The sequence below is a fragment of the Zingiber officinale genome, chromosome 5B, assembly GCF_018446385.1.
Source record: "Zingiber officinale cultivar Zhangliang chromosome 5B, Zo_v1.1, whole genome shotgun sequence".
NCBI lineage: Eukaryota > Viridiplantae > Streptophyta > Magnoliopsida > Zingiberales > Zingiberaceae > Zingiber > Zingiber officinale.
Genome location: NC_055995.1, coordinates 107,591,912 through 107,612,743, shown reverse-complemented (window position 1 = coordinate 107,612,743; position 20,832 = coordinate 107,591,912). Strand labels below are relative to the sequence as shown.

Here is a 20,832-nt window from a genome sequence, read left to right as displayed (position 1 = left end):
CACTTGTTAGTACACAGCGGAAAATAAAATACAAACTAACAAGAAGAAAGCTAAACCCTATAAGAAATAAGGAAAGACAATAAACCAAAACAAACCGTAAGACAAGGCATTTACGTGGTTCGGAGATTAGGGCTCCTACTCCGCGACTGTCCATAAGGTGGGTGATCCCAATCCGTCGGTGAATGACTCCCTAGAAACCTCTGGCTAGCTCAAACCTCCTTCTCGATGGAGAAACCTCACTACAACCTTGATCCAAACACTCTTAGATCACAAGAAGAGCTTAGAGGCTTTAGAAGACTACTAATAGGGGTTAATCACCTCTATTTCGCCAACCATGCCCAAGCACCCCAAGCTCTATTAAATAGAGTTCGGGAAGAAAACACCAAGTGTTTTGCCACCACCAGTCGACTAGTGTATGCACCAGTCGACTGGTCCTTTAAGTGAAGCCGACCGTTACCCAACAGTCGACTACCAGTCGACTGCTACAGTGTACTAATCAACTGCTATAGTGTACCAGTCGGTTGTTACAATACTGCTACAGTGTCGTTATAGTACTGCTACAGTAACTCTAAAACCACAGGATTTTGCCCCGAGTACAATCACTCAACACTCGTCTTCGCCCGACCAACCTAGACCTAGCCTTCTAGCCTCCTTCATCAGCCTCGCGTCTCTTGGATGTCTCCCCATCCTTCACGTCTTGCCTTCTGGAGCTTCCTTCGGCCTTGTCCTTATTGTAGAATCTTCCTTTGCCAAGAGGCTCCTCACCTCCGAGACTTCATCCATTGCCAAGTCACACTTGGACTTACGTTGCCAAGACTACATACTTGGACTTACACCGCCAAGACTCATCCTTGGACTTTCCTCCTTTGTTAAGATCACACTTGGACTTTCCTTGTTGTACTTGTATCCTGCACACTCACAATGCATATCAAATACAACAATAAACCTAACTTAAACCTTTTCCCAAACATCAAAACCTAGGGTACTCAGATTACTCCAACAACTATGTGCTCTTTGCTCTAGGGGGTGGTCTCTTTGGGCTTCTCCTTGTCCTTAGGTGCCACTTGGTCCTTCTTCTTGGTTAATTTGGGGCACTTACTCTTATAGTGTCAATGTTTCCTACACTCAAAGCAAATAATATGATTTTTATTATTAATAATTGAAATTGTTATACCTTTTCTTGTAGAGATGACACATGATCCTCCACTTGATTTTTCTTGACTTGTAGAGGCGGCACTATCTTCTTCTCCATTTGACCCAGAAGTAGAAGCTTCTTCTTTCTCCGGTGTCAATGAATGACGCTCCCCCTCAATCCTAGAGATGGATGCCTCTTCATCTTCATCCTCTTGCACATGAAACAAAGAGTATGCTCCCTCTTTGCTCTTTTGGTTGCAATCCTTTGAGGATGAAGCTTCTTAGGCTTCCTCTTCGGAAATTGAGTATCTCTCAACTTTGGAGTCCTCTTTCTCTTGGTCTTACTCCAATGAGTCTCTCTCTTTAGATTTCTCTTGGTTTGGTGCAGTGGAGGGTTCTTCATGAAGCTTAGCCAATTTGCTCCATAGTTCATTTGCATTCTTGTATTCTCCAACTTTGCAAATGATTGTGCTTGGCAATAGACTAACCAATAATTTGGTTACCTTGTCATTCGCCTCGCACCCTTGAATTTTCTCCTTGCTCAATTTGCTTTTCTTGAAAATTTTGCCCTTTGAATCTTTTGGAGCTTTAAAGTCTTCTATGAAAACAAACCATTGCTCTATCTCCATCATGAATAAATTTTTGATCCTTGATTTCCAAGAATCGAAGCTCATCGATGTGAATGGTGGAGGCACCCTCGTGTCGAATCTGAGTCCATTTCGGAATTCCATTTGAAGTTGAGCTCTTTTGAAGTCTTTGACTTTGATGAACTTGCTTCAACTTCTCCCTCTAGCTTGTTGCCCTTTCTAGCGATGATTCCGGTGAAGAGCGACTTTGCTCTGATACCACTTGTTAGGATTGATTTGTGGCTAGAGGGGGTGAGAGGCGGGGAGGGGGGTGAATAGCTCGTCGCACTTCGGTTGCTTGCTTTGATGATGTTGTTGTAGCGGAAAAACACTCAAGTAACTCTCACAATGCTAACACAAGGGATTTACTTGGTATCCACCTCAAGAAAAGGTGACTAATCCAAGGATCCACACACGACATGCTCTCCACTATGAAAAATACTCCTTCTCGGTAACTACCAGAGGTGGAGAAACCTCGTACAAGACACACAACAAGATACAACACATGCAAGAAGGAAATACAAGTATACAAAAGAAAAACCTCTATTTTTCTTGACCTTGTTGTTGAAGAATGTTTCTTGAACCTTGGAAGTGCAACAACACTTATCCCCAAGAGCTTCTGAGAACTGGCGGTGAGTGTCAGAGAAGATCGCATGAGCTTCAGAAGAAGGGTTACAGCGTTTGGATGCTTCGTCGCCTTTATATCTGCACTTCTAGGGCTTCCAATCGATTAGGGCTCCTCCCAATCGATTGCCACGTTAGATCCCAGCAATCTCGGTCGTCCAAAATCTGCATTCTGCGCAACAGTCGTATCCTAATCAATTGGTGAGGCTTGAATCGATCGGTCGATCAATTCATAGTGCCTCTGTGCTTTGCTGGAAAGGCTTGAATCGATCACCCGATTGATTCAGCCTTTATTGCGTGGCGCGTGATTTCCAGCTGCCAATCGATCGGCCGATCGATTAGCGGTACCCAATCAATCGACTGATCGTTTGTGAAGGCTTCTGTGCTTGCAATATAAGCTCCCAATCGATCGATCGATTGATTGGGTTGCTGTTTATCACAACACTGTGCCCAAATGATCAGCTGATCGATTGGGCTTGGTCCAATTTGATCACTTGTTCAAATTGACCAACTCCAGCTTGCCCAAGTCAAGTCTAGGGCTCCCAAACCTAACATCCGATAAACCATGACCTGTTGGGAGTCCTCGTGCCAACATCCGGTCAACCTTGACCTGATAGGACTTCTTCACCAAGTGTCCGGTTAGTCCTTTGACCCACTTGGACTTTTCTTCTCATGTCAAGTGTCCGGTCAACCTTGACCCCACTTGGACTTATCATCTAGTGCCAAGTGTCCAATTAATCCTTTGACCCACTTGGACTTTTCACCTCGTGCCAATGTCGGGTCAACCTTGATCCACTTGGACTTACCGTCTCGTGCCAAGTGTCTAATCCTCCATAACTCACTTGGACTTCCTTCCATCAGATGTCATGTCACCCTTGACCCGTATAGATTTCCTTGTGCCAAGTATCCGGTCACTCCTTTGACCTACTTGGACTTCCCAACACCAGGTGTCCGGTCAACCATAACCCACCTAAATTTCCACGTGCTTGGCTTCACTCACCAGGTCTTTCCATCTGCTTAGCTTCACTCACTAGGAATTTTCATCTGTCTGACTTCACTCACCAGAACTTTCCATCTGCTTAGCTTCACTCACTAGGGCTTTCACCTAGCTTCACTCACTAGGATTTTTCCACTGCCCGGCTTCACTTACCGGGACTTTCACCTGCCTAGTTTAACTCACTATGTCTTTCACCTGACTTCACTCATCAGAATTTTCCAACTGCCTAGCTTCACTCACTAGGTCTTTCACCGGACTTCACTCACCAGCATTTCCAACTGCCCCGCTTCACTCATCAAAACTTCCCCTTGCCTAACCTCCAGTTAGGACTTTCCCAGTCAAGTATCCGATCAACCCTTTGACCTACTTGACTCTTCTTGACATCAGACTGGTCAAACTTTGACCAGATGGGAATTGCTCCAATAATCTCCCCAATCGGACGATTGCTCATACAATCTCCATATATTGTCAAACATCGAAACTCAAACATCAAGACTCAAGCTTAAGCTAACTCAAACTTAGTCAACTTTGTCAACCTGACCCAAAGGATATTGCACCAACAGTGGCATCCCGACACAACTTTAGCATTTTTGGAACGATACAAGTGTAGGAAGTTGATCAAAAAGTCTATCCAAAGCCTCTGTTTGTAGGGCTTTTATATATATTTCCAAGAGCCTAGACTAGCCCCAAGCACCCCTTAGCTTGACCTCATCTAATCCAATTGTGTCACAATTTATCCATCTTCGGGCATCTAGGTTCCTTCCAAACACCTGGACTGCTGACGTGACACGTTCTGGATGAAACTCTATCTGACTTCTTCAACCTTGACTTATGCTTGTCCGCCTAGAACCTTTTCGGATGCCTAGATGCTGAGTGCCTAGCCCTCGGCAAATAGCTTATCTGACTTGTTTTGGCACAGCTTATCCTGATCCAGACAGTTGAAGCCTTTCTGGGTGCCTAGATTTAACATGCCATAGACCAATTAGATTAAGCCACATCATTACACACTTGTCTGAGTTTGAACCTTCTGGGCACTTGGATGTTCGGTCAATTGGAGATCCAGTCGCCTGGAATTGGGCCGGTCGCTTGGAGTCAATTGACTGGGACCATCTTCCCGATTTTAGGTTCCTACACCATAGTGTTAGCACAACAAATATAATATAAGAAATATAAGTTTTGTCAATATTCAACTGTTCGATGTCGACTAAAGATTTCCAATGAAATCCTTAATCAAACTGACACCTATTGTTCCCTTAAAGGGAATTCACTCTTATAGGTTCTTCTTTCCAGAAGAACAACTCCATTCAAAATAATTTACTTGATGTCAAACGTCTAGTCCTCCAAACCTATTTTGACTTTTGCTTAGCGTTTGATCCTTGACCCTAGGGCTTCCTCCAATGTTTTATCCTTGCCAACCCATCGACTTGCTAGATATCCAGTCCACTGACTCATCTAGTTTTTCTTGCCTGATGTTCTTGATCTGCCAAATCTTTCACCTTTGCCTAGTATCTGATCCAACTAACCTAGTAGGGTTTCCAGTTGCTTAGTATCTAGTTAGTTTGACCTATTCAAACTTCAATTGATTGACTTACCTATACACTTAAACTGGTACTCAACAATACGGCCCTAGAGGATGATATTTTTACTATTTAATGATAACCATATACTTACAGTTAGTATGCACCATAATGACCAATTGATTAGAAACACATCTAATCTCTTATAATCGACTAGCCAATCAAATGGTAGTCATTAAAGAGCTTTGGTAAACAAAAAGTGATTGATACCCTTATAATGCTTGGTATTATAAGGTTTCAATCTAAGAAACCATGAACAAATTTAAGGTTTCAAAATTTGAAAAAAAAAATAACCATGAACAAATTTAAGGGAATTTAAGTACAATAATGCTATTCGACTTAAATTGAAGCCTTTGTGATTATTAAATATTTTGATGAAAAATATTTTAAAAAATTTATGATCATTAAGTACGTTTGGTAAAAAAATATTTAATGATTTTATAAAACTCAAAATCCCGACCTCTCCCTCCAGAAAAAAAATTATATAAATGAGTTGGCAACAATAGTGCGAAGGTGTTCGTTTTGCATAAATTTGAAGTTTTTGTGATCGTTTTTAATGTAACTAATTGATTGAAAATATGCATCTGTTTTCAATAGACCAGAGATCTGATGAGGCAGTCTCAACTAACAACAATTATTGTAATAATGAATTCTCTAAACAAACTTAAGTGGGGGAAGGATTTAAAAAATAAACATATGCACCGTTTTCTTTAGTGAAAAGTACTATGTGACGATGCACTCTTTGATAAATTATTATTTCTCTTAAAAATCATTGACAGGCAATTTCTCTGCCACAATGGGAAAAAAACAAATAGAAAACAATGTTTTCCTTTCAATCAGTTCTCACCTGTCTTTTGAGCTGGCTTTGCCTATATTTATATGGCTTTATCTCCGCATTCATCCCTCCCAGTCCAACTATTTCCAAATATTTTCAAGTTCAACTGCTGTTGCAGATTAATTTTTTAGGGTTTTGTTTTTTGGTTTTTTAAAAAAGATTTATTTCATAGGATTTTGTTTGTCCAGCTGTTCGACTTTTCATAGAAAGGGCTGTAAATAAATCGAGTCGAGCCGAGTCGGACCGAGTCGAGCTGAGATTTGAGATGTTCAAAGTTATTTGATAAGGTAATCAAGTCGAGCCGAGCTTAAAATGAACTAAGTTTTTGAAATTAGTGTTCAAACTTGGTTTGATTTATTTTTTATGAGTTTGAGTTTGTTTGAAATTTGGTTTGAGCTTGGTTCATTTAGATGTTATCAAACTCTCAATTCAAACTTGCTTTAAGCTTGGTTCGAACTTGGCTTGAGCTTGGTTCGTTTAGATGTTATCAATTATGGTAAAAGACGAATACGCTCGTCTCCAATATCCCCGCCAATCCGTCTCAACGCCAACACATAGGCGAATAATTTTACCCCATGCAATTATTGCTGACAACAAAATTTATAAAATTTATAGGGTTTCTTTCATTTACCCCTCAGAAATGAATTCTTGGAATCAAGAAGCTGCTGCGACGCCTCAAAGCTCAACCATGGATCGGGAGGAGGAAGAAGCAGACTTGAATCCATGGCGCACAGAGAAGCCGACCATCTTCCGAGTCCCGGAAATCATCCGGGAAGCCGACCCCGGGGCCTACGAGCCCAACCTCATCTCCTTGGGTCCTTACCACCGCGGCGTGCCTCGCCTGCAAGCCATGGAGAAAGTTAAGCCGCAATACCTTCACAGCTTTCTCCGGCGGACGAACCCCCCGAAGAGCAAGGACGAGTGCCGAAATTACATCAAGAAGGAAGAACTTCGGGTGCGGAGCGCCTACTCTGAGGTTTTCAAAATGGACAGCGACAAGTTCGTCGACATGATGCTGCACGACGGTTGCTTCGTCGTCGAGTTCCTCCTCAGACTATATGACCGAAAGGACGCTCCTACTAAAAGGCCGGGAGTCATCATCGACGACGACGATGTCAACGATAGCATAGGTAATAGGGAGTACGATCCAATCCTTGCCTCGTCGTGGACAGAATACTTTGTGAGGCTTGACATGCTGCTGCTGGAGAATCAGCTTCCTCTGTTTCTCATCAGGGATTTGCTCAGCTTTGTGGATCCCGCGAGAGCAGCCAACTCCCTGAAACCGCTTGCTCTCCAATTTTTCGGCGGCGATTTCTTGCCGGGAAGAACGAAGAAGTTGCCCGAGAAATTGGAAGCGCCGGTCCGGAAGTCTCGTCACATCCTCCATCTTTTGCATGCCTGCATACACCCACCAACGGAGTCGAGGCCCCGTACAAAGTCACCTACTCGCAAGCTCGATCTCTCCGGGGAAAAGGGCTATTTTGGTGGAGGCGAGAAAGGAGGCCCTCGCCGTCGAGCCTCATTTCTGCCATCATTCAAGCGCAATTCTTGCTTTGACTGTTGTGAGCAGGACCAAATCGAGGACGCAATATTTACGCCGCTAACGCCGTCAACGATCCCCTGCGCCCGGGAGCTCAAGGACGCCGGCATCGAGATCAAACGGAAGAAGCAGACGGACAGCTTCCTGGACGTGACGTTCCGCAATGGTCGACTGGAGATCCCCCGGATCCGGGCGTACAATGTGTCCAACGCTATCCTGCGTAACCTGATTGCGTTCGAGCAGCTGTACCCGGACCGGGGCACGCACGTCACTGACTTCACCTTCCTCATCGATTGCCTGATCGACACGGCCGCAGACGTCGCGATACTCCGGGAAGCGGACATTTTGGTGAGCACCATGGGCAGCAACAAGTCCGTGGCCAGGCTCTTCAACCGGCTCTGTTTGAAGGTGGTGGTGGAGCCTAAGAACGGCCATCTCTGGAGAGTGTTCGAGGACATTCCCAAGCACTGCGAGAAGAGGGCAAACAAGTGGAGAGCGACGTTGAACCACATTTACTTCGGCAACCCTTGGACGGGCATCTCGGTTGTTGCGGCAATCTTTCTCTTTATTCTCACCATGTTGCAGACGGTGCTGGCAATCCTCAGTTACGTTAACCCGCCGTAGCAACAACATCATACTGCGCTCTCTGCCGCAAAATTATATTATCTCTCTATTTCTGTTTATGTGTGTTTATGTCTGTGTCTGATTGTAGTTGTGTTGAAGTTGTTGAATCTTTAATATGCATCTCGAGTTGCGTATGCTTGATGAAAATTTGTATGCATACAAAACTCTCCTATATTCTTAGTCTAATTTGGATTAATTTTATCTTGGAGATTGAAGACGAAAAAAAACATCTATTTAGCTTCACTCTCTAATGTGTGGTTAAGGTGCTTTAATCCTTAGTTAGATTCAAATTTAGTTACAGTCATATAAGTGCGTCTTCATAGATTCTCAAATATGAGTAGTCATAGTCTTTGAACAAAAGCTTCCTAAAACAAGTAAACCTAATGGCCTTCCAAACTCTCTTCTAAGATTGATTTAAATCGACTTAGTAACTTGGACAAAGTTTCCTAAGCCAGTGTGTCAAGATAGATTCCCAAGACAAGTCTCCATGAATTTTCATAAAGTAATCATGGTTCTTAGACATAATTTTCCTAAAATGATTAAGCCCGGACTCCCTTGACTAAGTATAGATTAACCCTCTTTGATACCAAGTATTTAGACTAAAGAAATTGAATGTTTGGAAGGTGGTTAAGTCTATTCGGTGTGTCCAAACTATGATATCACTTATAACATCCATGGGATACGCTAAAGAAAAGGTGAATATGGATTTTCAAAAATACATTGATCAACGTTAACATGCACAAAAAAAAGGTTAATAAAAAAAAATTAAGTGATACAAGTGATTTGATATGGTTCAGTAACCCCCAAGTTCCCACTCCAATCCTATTGATCTATTAGTTGGATCAACCCTGAAATTACCACGGTCTTTAGGTAGGAAATGGAAATGTGGGAACGTGCCCATATTTTCTATTATTTTTAATGTAAAAGTTCATTATACCTCTGGGTTATTTCCCTTTATAAGGGATGTGTCCAAGGATCATTCATGGGAGATGAATGAAGGTTTAAAAAGAGACAACGAGAGAGGAAGAAGATCCGTGGCAATAAGATTTGATTCGTGAAATTGTGGAGAGCTTTCCGATCATATGATCGCTCTTCCGACAACAAGTTTTGCCGTCACCGATTACAGAGATTGCTGTAAGTGTTTACAGCTTACATTTTAATTCATACATTTAGAATATCAACAATGATGTTAGAGTATAAGTTAGTTCTAAATGCATAACAAATCTTCTATTTAAAATCGCTATCAGTTTCCATCGTAGTATGTTGCTTGCTGTCAACACATGGTAAGATCGCATCCATGTCACGATCTGCCCAAATGGCTGACGCCGTAGGCTTTGAGGGAACGGAGTTTTTCTCCAATGGTTGCCGACAATAAGGTCACAGGGAAACCTACGACGGGGTTGCAGATCGGCGATCGAGTCATTCGCCAACGTTAGTGTTGTTGCTTGGCAGCGCACTGCTCAGGATGGAAAATCGGGACGATTTCGTGATTTCCACCTGAGCCAGGCTCGGGTAGCAAAGTATATGCCAACAACGACATTCCATGGCTAGCGATGGCATCTCGCCTAGCTGGTGATGCGCTGGTGGCTGGGATGGGCAAATCAGGCGCATGTGACCTCGTCGGGCTAAAAATGACTGGATTCCAATGCTAGAAAGGACCAGTAACCTTCCCTATAGGATGGCAAGAGGCTGGCATGGCCAACGGCCGCGCCCATCATGGTTGACGTGCGACGTGCGATGTGCAACGTACGGTGAAGAAAATGGACGAACATGAAGCACAGTATACGAGAAAAAGTTTGATTTTAGAAAATCAAATAAAAAATCATTTCATTATAAAAAATTACTCTATGCATTTGAAATGAATATATATATATATATACAGTTTTGATACTGTGCGCGACGTGCACAGTGCGCGACTGTGCGCGTCGCGCACAGTATCAACGTTTTTTTGTTTTTTTTTGTTTTATTTTTAAATTAAAAAATAATTAAAAAATTTCTTTACGATTTTATTTATAGGGTTCAGGCTTTGGGTATAGTGTTAAAGCTATTTTTTTTTTTAGATTTTATCTATAGGGTTTAGGCTTTCTAATTAGGTTATAGTGTTTGGTTTAAAAAAAAAATTAAAATAAAATTAATTTAAGTATTTATTGAGTATTGTAATGTGTTTAGGGGATATATCTATATATTAAATTTTAAATAAGGAAATATTGAATTTTTAAAATTCAAAAAACTAAAAAAAAATAAAAAGCGCTGATATTGTGCGCGACACGCACAGTCACATACTGTGCACGTCGCGCACAATATCAAGACTATATATATATATATATATATATATATATATATATATATATATATATATATATATATATATATATATAGTATTATTTTTACATTCAGTAATTAATTGTCAAATGAGTTTAATTAATGGACCAGATCATTTTTGTCCTCATTTTTGTCCTCTTAACCAAGTTTTGATTAAATCATTGATTTAATTAAACCAATTTAATTCAAACCCGAATTAATTTAGATTAATTAATTGGGCTTGGACTCACTACAAGAAATTTTAGATTTAACCATACCTAATAGACAACATTTTTTCGAGAAACTGTTGTCTTTTTACCATTTAACAACGGTTTTATTGAAAATCGTTATTGTTCACCATAATTTTTTTTAAATGACAACAGTTTTTAAAAAACTGTTGTCTAATGTATGTCAAAGACAACGATTTTTAAAAAATTGTTATCTAATGTATGTCAAAGACAACGGTTTTAAAAAACTGTTGTCTTTTAGCGTTGCTTACATGATAATATACAACAGTTTTATTAAACTGTTGTCTATTGAATGTTGTTGAATCCCAAAAAAGTAATAGTTTTTTTTAACTTCACGAAAAAAAACTCACGAATAAAGAGTTTTTTTGTTCGCGTGAGGCTAGGTCACCACTGCCGATTCCCCTTTCCCCTCCTTCCCAACCCGACGCTGATCCTCGACGCCTATCGACGCCGCGATACTTTTTCTCCCCGCATACATAACCACCAGCCAAGAGTTACTCAACGCCGGCTGAAGCTCATTTAGTCGTGCCTTGCTCCGATCAACGCCATAGCTGCCGTCGCCGAGCCCTAACTCTTCCCCGACGCCGGAGCCACGAGGAAATCGATCGCGCTAGCATCAAGCGTCCACCGCCGGCTAAGGCTCTTCTCCACTGATCATTGGAGTCCATCCGGAGATTTCTCTTCTCCTAGAGTCGCCGACCCTGCATTGGTGGATCTTCGGTTAAGAGGGGTTTGAACCCTAGATCTAACCTCCTGTGGCGCCTCTCTACACATCGCAGCTTCGACGATCGAACCAGGTTTGCTCTAACCGATCTTTACTCTAGTGTTGGCATTGCCCTATTCCTCTATCTCAGCTCACCGCCACAATAACCTCCCGAGCCCTCCGAGAGAGATATCAGATATGGCTCGAGGGTAAGTTGTTTTTAGTGCTAGATTTGTGTGGACTTGATTGTATACATTGTTTGGGATGTTGAGTTTGGTTGTGTGATCATTTATTACAAATCCGTCCGGCCAAAAAACATATGCCGCCTTCTCAACCGCCAGCCGCAACTCCCCCACCGCGCCCTCACCGAGAAGCACCCTGACGCCTCCTCCGCCGACGGCGAAGACGATCCCCTCCACTTCTCTGTGACTCTTCAACAGCCTTTATGCTGCCTATGCTAGAACTGATAACTTCCATTAAAATCAAACGATTTCTCCCTTTTGCAGTAACATCCATTTAGTTCTTCGCTTCTGACTAATTAATATCTTTCTAGTTCCTTTGCTTTTTGAATTTTGGTGTATATGCAAGATCCAATGATTTTAAATCACATTTTCAGATTTGACTTAATGTGTAGTGTCCATCTCCATTCAGTCCCTTAGTAGATCAAGAATGTTATGCTATAGAATGTACCTCTTTTTTATTGGAGAAGATGATTCTGTTTCCATATTGATATCAGGTTCATAAGCAGGGTGTTGCACTTGGAAGATCTGTTGACTTGACAAAGTTTGATGGTTATGACCAATTGATCGAGGAGTTAGATCAGCTATTTGAATTCAAAGGAGAATTGATGGCTCCAAATAAAAATTGGATGATTGTATTTACTGATAATGAGGATGATATGATGCTTGTTGGAGATGACCCTTGGCAGTAAGCATGCTTCTACATTCCTAATGTTCTTCTCTTATGTATATATATCTTCCATTTTCTATGTATAAATTGGATATGTTGACAACTGGTGGTGTATAATTTTTTACAGGGAATTTTGTGCTATGGTCCGTCAGCTTTTTATATACACAAAAGAGGAGGTCCAGAAGATGGATTCAAGTACCTTGAACCCAAAAAATGAAGATTGTCCTGATATGAAAGAGAATGTCAAGGAAACAAAAGGCAGTCAATCTGCATCATCATCTAATTCAAAAAACTCATAGGCTTATCCTGCAATGTAAGTAGGAATCTCTTTTTGTTTAATATAAATTGCCGTGATAATCATTTTATCCCATCATTTCCCAGGTTATTGAGATGCTTTATTTGAAAACTATGATAGGTTAGGTCCTTCTCCATTAATTCAACATTTGAAAGATAACTCCAACAGTTAATCCCCGAGTACTTCATACTCATATTACAGCTAGTCAAGTATTTATGCAACATGTTATTTGTCAATGAAAATTAAACTGCATCCCTTGCAAGAAAGACTGACAACTAGAAAAATAGTTCAATATCGCTACTAGTATTTCATGTTTGGAAATTGATTTAAGCGAGAAGTTTGCAGGCTGACGACATCTTTGCCATGTGCAATTCAATCTTTGTAGGATCTTGAAGCACAAACAAAGTGATTGTTTATGCTTTATCTAAGTGATTGTTTGAACAGTTTTATAGCATGCATCTTGACAATTAATATAATTTTGAAGACCACTATCAAGGAAGAATGTTCAAAGGAAAGTAAAGGCTAAGGAGAAGATCACGTAATTAACTACACGGGTAGGTTTCCGTAAGAATTCAATTTTTTCTTGATCTATTCTTATGTAGTCCATGGTACACATTAAAGATTTCACTGTAGCTTATTTTCAGTATTCTAACATGTAAATTAATACACTTCTGTGGATCCTCCAAACAATCTAAGTTGTGATGGATTGATATCCCTTTATGTTCCAAACCTTTTTTTTTTTTGGAGCTTGTAATTTTCATTGCAAACAATCCATATGGTGTATGGATTACATTCAGTCCAGTATAAACTTAGCACTTTCGTTTCAGAGGTAATTTATGGGTTTTATTCTACAATCATGTTTACTAATTGATCAGATTGATTAAGAAGGGCGTTGGAGTAGCTTGGTAAATTTGTTTTGCTAGGTTATGATAAATTAGCATTCAGCAGAATAGATGTTTGGATTTCTTCTTCAAATCACACAGTAATATTTCTCTTGTCATTGGTGAAACAATCAATCCACTCTCATTATAACTTCCACAACAGAAAATTTTATGTTATTTGCCTACTACCAATGCAGTTTAACTGATTTTACATTGACTGAACAAGGTAGATTTTATTTAGGTATCAAACTCTCCCATTTGTTTTAGATATTACATGTCTTGTTTGTTAATTTCTCCAAACCATTATTTCTCAATTTGTTAACAAAGGAACTCATGTTAGCATAGTCATGATCAGAGCCTAATTATAATTTACAATTATCTGAGTGTTATTGATTAACTGTTCTGTCCTTTCTTCTGGTTCTTTTTTTTTTTTTTAAATTTGTGCACTCATTTAGATGGTTTATTATTCTTGTTGTGATGAATTCAGGTCTAGTGAAAATACTGAAGAAGTATGACAAGAGAACAGGAGCACTTATCAGGTAACCCTTCATCGAAAAGGTGCTGCAGCAGCCATTCTTTACAACTGATCCCCTATACAAACTCGTGAAGGAGTGTGTGGCTATGCTCGACCACCTCTTCCCCAGCAACAACCTGTCAATTTCAGCAGAATGCGACGGACAAAATGGAGGGTTCCGGAGTTGGAGGAGATTAAATATATTGCAGAGCTTATACATGAAGAGTATCGTAGCAGCGCTGCGGTCCTTGAAACAGATTAGGAGCAAAAGTTCAACAGTCAAAATAGATTAGAAAATCTCGTGTTATATTGTTCTACCTTTGTTTTAATAGTGTTATCATTTTGTTGGTTGCTTATGAAATTTTGTTGGTTGCTTATGAAATTTATTCAGAATGTTATAGATATTATTTTTGAATGTTAGAAAATTGTATATTAAATTTTATTTTGAAATTTAGTATTTTGAATGATTATAATATTGGAAAATTGTGTATTAATTTTTTTATTTTTTATCTAAAAAAGACAACGATTTTTCACCGTTGTCGTAGATAGTTTAAAACTGTTGTTGAAGACCCTGTTATTAAAGGTAGACGCTCAAAGACAACGGTGAAAAACTGTTGTCTTTGAAGGAAAAGACAACGGTTTTTCACCGTTGTAAAACTGTTGTCTTTGCCTTCAAAGACAACGGTTAAAAACTGTTGTCTTTGGACACCCCTTTTAACAACACGACCTTTAACAACAGTCTGAAAGAGGCTACGACAACGGTGAAAAACCGTTGTTGTTAGGCTTTTTTCTTGTAGTGACTCAATATAATTAAATGATTAGATTTGTTCTAATTAGTCAAACTTAAACCAATGGACATTGGTTTGATCAAATGGACCTAAGTTTGATCAATAAGTTTGAAATTGATTGAAATAGACTTAGATCAAATAGTAACAGAATATAGGTACAAAGATCCCTATCCAATTAGATTAGTTCTAATTGTGGATAATAGACCAAGCTTAGGATATGAATTCGTAATCAACTGATCCAATGGGTCTGTCGACTTGGACTCTTGAAAATCGAGAAAATTTATTTTTCTTGATTTATTATATTGGTACTATGCTTGTGTAAATTGAATTAAGCCAGTTTTGTACTAGTTAGTCAGTTTTGTACTGACTTATTTAATTTAAAATTTTCAGATGACACAGACGATTACCACATTGACTCATTACGAAGTGCGACAAAATCAACTTAAGGAGGAAATTCAGGAGATAGAGTATAACTCTACTTATGGAGTCGACGAGCACGTTGAATGGCTTGATGATCTATTTTGGAAACTTAAGCGAAAAGAGTTTCCAGTCCTAGACAGTTATAGGATCTGAGCTTTGATGTGTTCATTGACAGAGAATCCTAGGATGATAGCAGACTTAAGCGAGTGAAAACATTGTCGTCACTTGATTTTGTAAACCAACTCAAATTAATATTGAGTCAATCATAAATTGCATGCATATGAATTACACTGAATACTAAATAATATATTTATTTATGATAGATTATGACAACCAAAAACATTATAGCTGAACTCGACAAGGGTGAAAAATTTAATGGGGATAATTATAAGATCTGACACCTCAGGATATAGTATGTACTTGAGGAACAAGAAGTTCTGGAGGCTGTAAATCAGGTTATGGTAGAACCTATAGATGGTTCCACTACACAACACAGATGAGATCTTAATGCCTATAAGGCATGAAAGAAAAAGAACTCCACTGCAAAGGGCATATTGATTAGTTCAATGGTGGTCAACCTAGCTTTTGAGTATGAGTCGTATCTTTCGGCTCATGCAGTTTGGGTAGCTCTTAAAGAAAAATACAGTGGAGTAAGTATGAGCAAGCTTCGACAACTAACAATAAAGTTTAACAGCTACAAGAAGTGTCCGAATGTATCAATGATTCAACATCTTAGGGAGATGCCAAACATGATTCAGGAGTTTAAAACTGTTGGTCATGAGTTGACCGATGAACGACAGATTCAAACAGTTATTCGTTCCCTTCCAGATTCTTGGAAGACCATGAAGCATATCTTAACTCAGAGTGAAAGTATGAAGACTTTCACTAGCGTCTCACGCCATGTAGAATTGGAGGCGAAGAGAAATGGATCCGCAAGGATTTCTGGACAAGCCTATGTGGCTGTCAGTTCTATTGGATCATTTGGATCCATGAAAAAGAAATGATTCAAGAAAGGAAAGGGAAATAAGAAGGAAGCTGTTATTGTGGGACAAGACCCCATCAAGAAGATAGGAAAGAAACTTAAAAACTAGTTATCTTGTTTTAACTGTGGCAAGAATGGTCACTTCGCTCGGGAGTGCACTGAGCCGAAAAAGGTAAATCCAAGTGTATCTTCTTTTCCTGAGCATTTTGTTGCTAGCTCAGTGTGTTGGGTTTTTCGGGCCGCGAAAACCACTTTTTCGCGTCGCGGAAATCCTGAATCACCCATGCCACTGGATCTCGTGCGAAGGATAGATTTCAAAAATACGAGTACGAGTTTCAAACTATGATCTACAGTAGATCTACAAAGGAAAAACATTTTATACCTTTGATGCGTGCCCTTCGCAATCCCGCAAGTCCAAGGTACGTCGGATCTCGAAGTTGTCAACGTAGACAACTCTCTAGTGATATCCACACGAACAAGATGTGTTCTCTAACACTCAAGGATGGAGAAGAGAGCACCCTAAGTGTGCTAGCACTTTCTAGGGCTCTCGGGTAGGATTTGAAAGGGAGAAAGGAGAGAAAGTAAAAGGAATCTCATATACTCCTCTAGGTACCCTCCTTTGTGACCTTCACTTCACCCTATTTTCTTGGAACTCAACTCACTCACCTTTTTCTCACTTGCATGAAGCCCACGGCAACCTTAGAGAAGAAGGAAGAAGAGAGAGCTAGAAGAGAGCCAAGGAGGAAGATGGAATGAATGCACACATTAATCAAAAATTCATTCCCTTTCCACCTCTTGAGTGGCCGGCCACATGAGTAACTCCCACTCATTTAATGTGGCCGGCCACATTAAATGGAATGGAGGCTTGTAACCTCCATGAGGTGGCACACCATGATGATGTGGAGCATCATTATTGGTCCACATCTTGCCAAATCACAAATGATGTGGCATATAGTCAAGTCAAATTTAACTTTTCCTCTTCCTCTCAAGTCAAGTCAAACTTGACTCAATCTCTCTCATGGTTGATCTAATCCAACCATTTAATTCAAGCCAATTTAATATAATGAATCTAATTCATTTAATTAAATTGATTCAATGAGTCATAATCTAAATTAGACTCATTGAACACATGAATCAACTTGAGTCCAACTCAATTAGCCCAATTAGAATTACTCTTAATCCAATTTGATTCATCAAATGAATCTAATCCTCTTGGTTCATCATATGAACCTAATCTTCATCCACTTGTTCTCTTTGTGTGACCCAATAGGTTCTTGTAACGTTGACAATGCCCCTAAACTCATTTAGAAGCATAAGTAATGAGCGGTATCTAGCAATACATCATTACTACCCAAGTTACAAGAATGTTGAGATCCAACATCACCTTGTGACTACTAATTGTGACTCCTCACAATATATGACAAGTGTCCTTCTATCCTAGACATCTAGATTGATCAATACGAGGCATAGACCGTGTCATCCTCTAATTAATCTAAATCTTGAACTCCAAGTAGACTCACTAAATCAAATGAGCTCAATATCCCATATTGACTCATTTGTGCATGACCATGGACTTCGTGGTCTCACTCTATCAAGAATACCGATGTCTCTCCCGTCATATAGGAGGGATAGATCCTATCTACATCACTTACATCCCTCTGCATAATTCATTACATACCCAGTAATCACCTTTATAGTCCACCCAGTTACGGGTGACGTTTGACGAAACCAAAGTACATAACTCCTTATGTAGGGAACCATGGTGACTTCAGGTCTAAGGACGAGTAGTCATACTAATAGCCACATGAGAAAGTATATGACACTCATATAACGATCCATGATACTTTCTCATGGCGGGTCATTCAGTATACATTCTCCAATGCATACCCATGTGTCAACTTGATATCTCTATATCCATGACTTGTGAGATCAAGTCATCGAGTTGACCTACATGCTAGTCTTATTGCATTAATATTGTCCCTGAATGTTAATACTCGACTAGGAATGATTAAGAGTAGTATTCCCTATATCATCTCACTATCGGTTCAACTAACCGATTGATATAGGTGAGAACCGTCTACTCAAGGACGTTATTATACTTAGTTTATTTGGCACCAATACAAGTAAGTATAATAACCAAAAATCAAATGCCTTTATTTATATAGAATATGATACAACAAGTCCAAAATACAATCATCAAATGATTGACTCTAGGGCTCTAGCTAACAATCTCCCACTAGCACTAGTGTCAATCAGTGTAGGCTCTAAGCCCCAATGACCTAGTGTGACCATCATGCTTCCTCTGTGCCAAAGCCTTGGTCAAGGGATCGGCGATGTTAGCCTCTGTAGGTACTATGCAAATCTTCACATCTTCTCTCTCGATGACCTCTCGAATGAGATGGAAGCGCCATAGTATGTGTTTGGTCCGTTGGTGTGAGCGAGGTTCCTTCGCCTGTGCTATAGCTCCATTGTTGTCACAATAGAGCTCAATGGGGTCAGCAATGCTAGGAACCACCCCAAGTTCAGTGATGAACTATGATCCAACCGCCTTGTCGCCTCGATGCAAAGAATGTACTCTGTTGTAGAATCGCCATCAGATCCTCGCTCAACTCTTCCAATGACATCACCACCATTAATGCAAAATATGAACCCCGATTGCGATCTATAGTCATCCCGGTCGAATGAGTCATCGTAACCCTTTACAGCTAGCTCATCATTGCCTCCATATATCAAGAAATATTCTTTAGTCCTTCTTAAGTACTTAAGAATATTCTTGACCGCTATCCAGTAACTTTCACCTGGATCTGACTGGTATCTGCTCGTCATGCTCAAAGCATACGAGACATCAGGTCGAGTACATAGCATGGCGTACATGATCGATCCTATGGCTGAGGCATAAGGGATCTGATCCATGCGGTCTCTCTCCTCTCTAGAAGAGGGACCTTGAGTCTTCGAAAGACTCACGCCATGTGACATCGGTAGAAATCCCTTCTTGGACTTCTGCATGGCAAACTGAAGGAGTACCTTGTCAATGTATGTATTCTGACTTAGGCCAAGCAATCTCTTAGATCTATCTCTATAGATCTGTATCCCTAGAATGCGGGATGCCTCACCTAAGTCCTTCATTGAGAAGCAACTCCCTAGCCATGTCTTGACAGACTGAAGCATAGGGATGTCCTTCCTAATGAGTAGTATGTCATCCACATACAATATGAGGAAAATAACTATATCCCCTACAACATTCTTGTAGACACAAGGCTCATCTTCGTTCTTGATGAAACCAAACTATTTGATTACATCATCGAATCGAAGATTCCAGCTCCAAGAAGCTTGCTTTAGTCCATAAATGGACCTATGCAGCTTGCATACTCTGCTAGTATGCTGTGGATCTACAAAACCCTTAGGTTGTGTCATGTACACATCCTCGAGTAGGTTTCCATTCAGAAACACGATTTTAACATCCATCTACCATATCTCATAGTCATGGTAGGCTGCAATAGCAAGCATGATCCGAATGGACTTAAACATCGCTATTGGAGAAAAGGTTTCATCATAGTCAATACCATGAATCTGCTTGAAACCTTTAGCTACTAAGCGACCCTTATAGATAAGTCCATCCATGTCAGTCTTTCTCTTAAAGACCCACTTACACCCAATGAGTTTTACCCCTTCAGGTGGATCAACCAAAGTCCATACTTGATTGGTGTATATGGATTCCATCTCGGATCTCATGGCTTCTAGCCATTTCTCGGAATCTGGTCTCATCACAGCTTCCTGATAGGTGGTAGGCTCATCCTCTATGAGCACAATGTCATCATGGTCAGACAAGAGAAATGAGTATCTCTCAGGCTGACGACGTACCCTATCAGACCTGCGAAGAGGTATGTCTACTTGAACTGATTGTTGTTCCTCAACACCTTGTGGAACAACATCATTCACAACACTTTGTGGTTCCAGTTCAATTTCCATCGAGGCATCAGTGCTATTGTTCGCATCTTGAACTTCTTCAAGATCGAACGCGCTCCCACTAGTCTTTTTAGAAACAAAGTCCCTTTCTAGAAAGACCCCAGTCTTTGCCACATACTACCTGTGTTGACCGGAATGTAGAAGTAATATCCCTTAGTTTCCTTGGGATATCCAATGAAAAAGCACTTGTCGGATTTGGGTCCTAATTTGTCTGAGACTTGACGTCGAACGTAAGTCTCACAACCCCAAATCCTCATGAAAGACACCTGGGCATCTCTCCAGTCCATATCCTATATGGTGTCTTTATCACGGCCTTGGATGGAGCTCGATTGAGTATAAAAGCTGCCGTGTCTAAAGCATAGCCCCAAAGGTATGTCGGAAGATCTGTGTGACTCATCATAGATCGTACCATATCTAATAAGGTACGATTCCTCCTTTCGGATATACCATTCCACTGTGGTGTTCCAGGAGGAGTGAGTTGGGATAGAATCCGACACTCAGCTAGATAGTCACGGAACTCATGGCTAAGGTATTCTCCACCTCGATCGGATCGAAGTATCTTAATACTCTTGCCAAGCTAGTTCTGTACTTCATTCTTGAATTCTTTGAACTTTTCAAAGGATTCAGACTTATGTGTCATCAAGTACACATAATCATATCTACTGAAGTCATCAGTAAATGTGATGAAGTAACCTATAACCACCTCTAGCAGCGACATTGAAAGGGCCACATACATCACTATGTATAAGTCCTAACAAATCAGTCGCTCTCTCGCTGTGCCCACTAAAGGGAGTCTTGGTCATCTTGACTCGTAGGCATGCTCGCATATCTCATATGATTCAAAATCAAATGAGTCCAGCAAACCATC

At 40.3% G+C, this 20,832-nt stretch overlaps 1 protein-coding gene and 1 long non-coding RNA gene across 3 annotated transcripts; both read left to right on the top strand.

Annotated features, from left to right (window-relative positions):
• Positions 1-6,433: 6,433 nt before the first annotated feature.
• On the top strand, positions 6,434-7,957 carry LOC121986902 (UPF0481 protein At3g47200-like). Its single transcript, XM_042540830.1, has one exon. The coding sequence runs from the start codon at positions 6,434-6,436 to the stop codon at positions 7,955-7,957; it is 1,524 nt and encodes a 507-aa protein (XP_042396764.1).
• A 3,960-nt stretch (positions 7,958-11,917) lies between these two features.
• On the top strand, positions 11,918-14,002 carry LOC121987719. 2 transcript variants are annotated; one of them, XR_006113706.1, is made up of 4 exons: positions 11,918-12,136; positions 12,246-12,431; positions 12,799-12,967; positions 13,782-14,002. It is a non-coding gene; the product is annotated as an uncharacterized LOC121987719 (long non-coding RNA). The 2 variants fall into 2 exon arrangements; XR_006113707.1 differs by having other exon boundaries at positions 12,799-12,977; positions 13,782-13,852.
• The last annotated feature ends 6,830 nt before the right edge of the window (positions 14,003-20,832 follow it).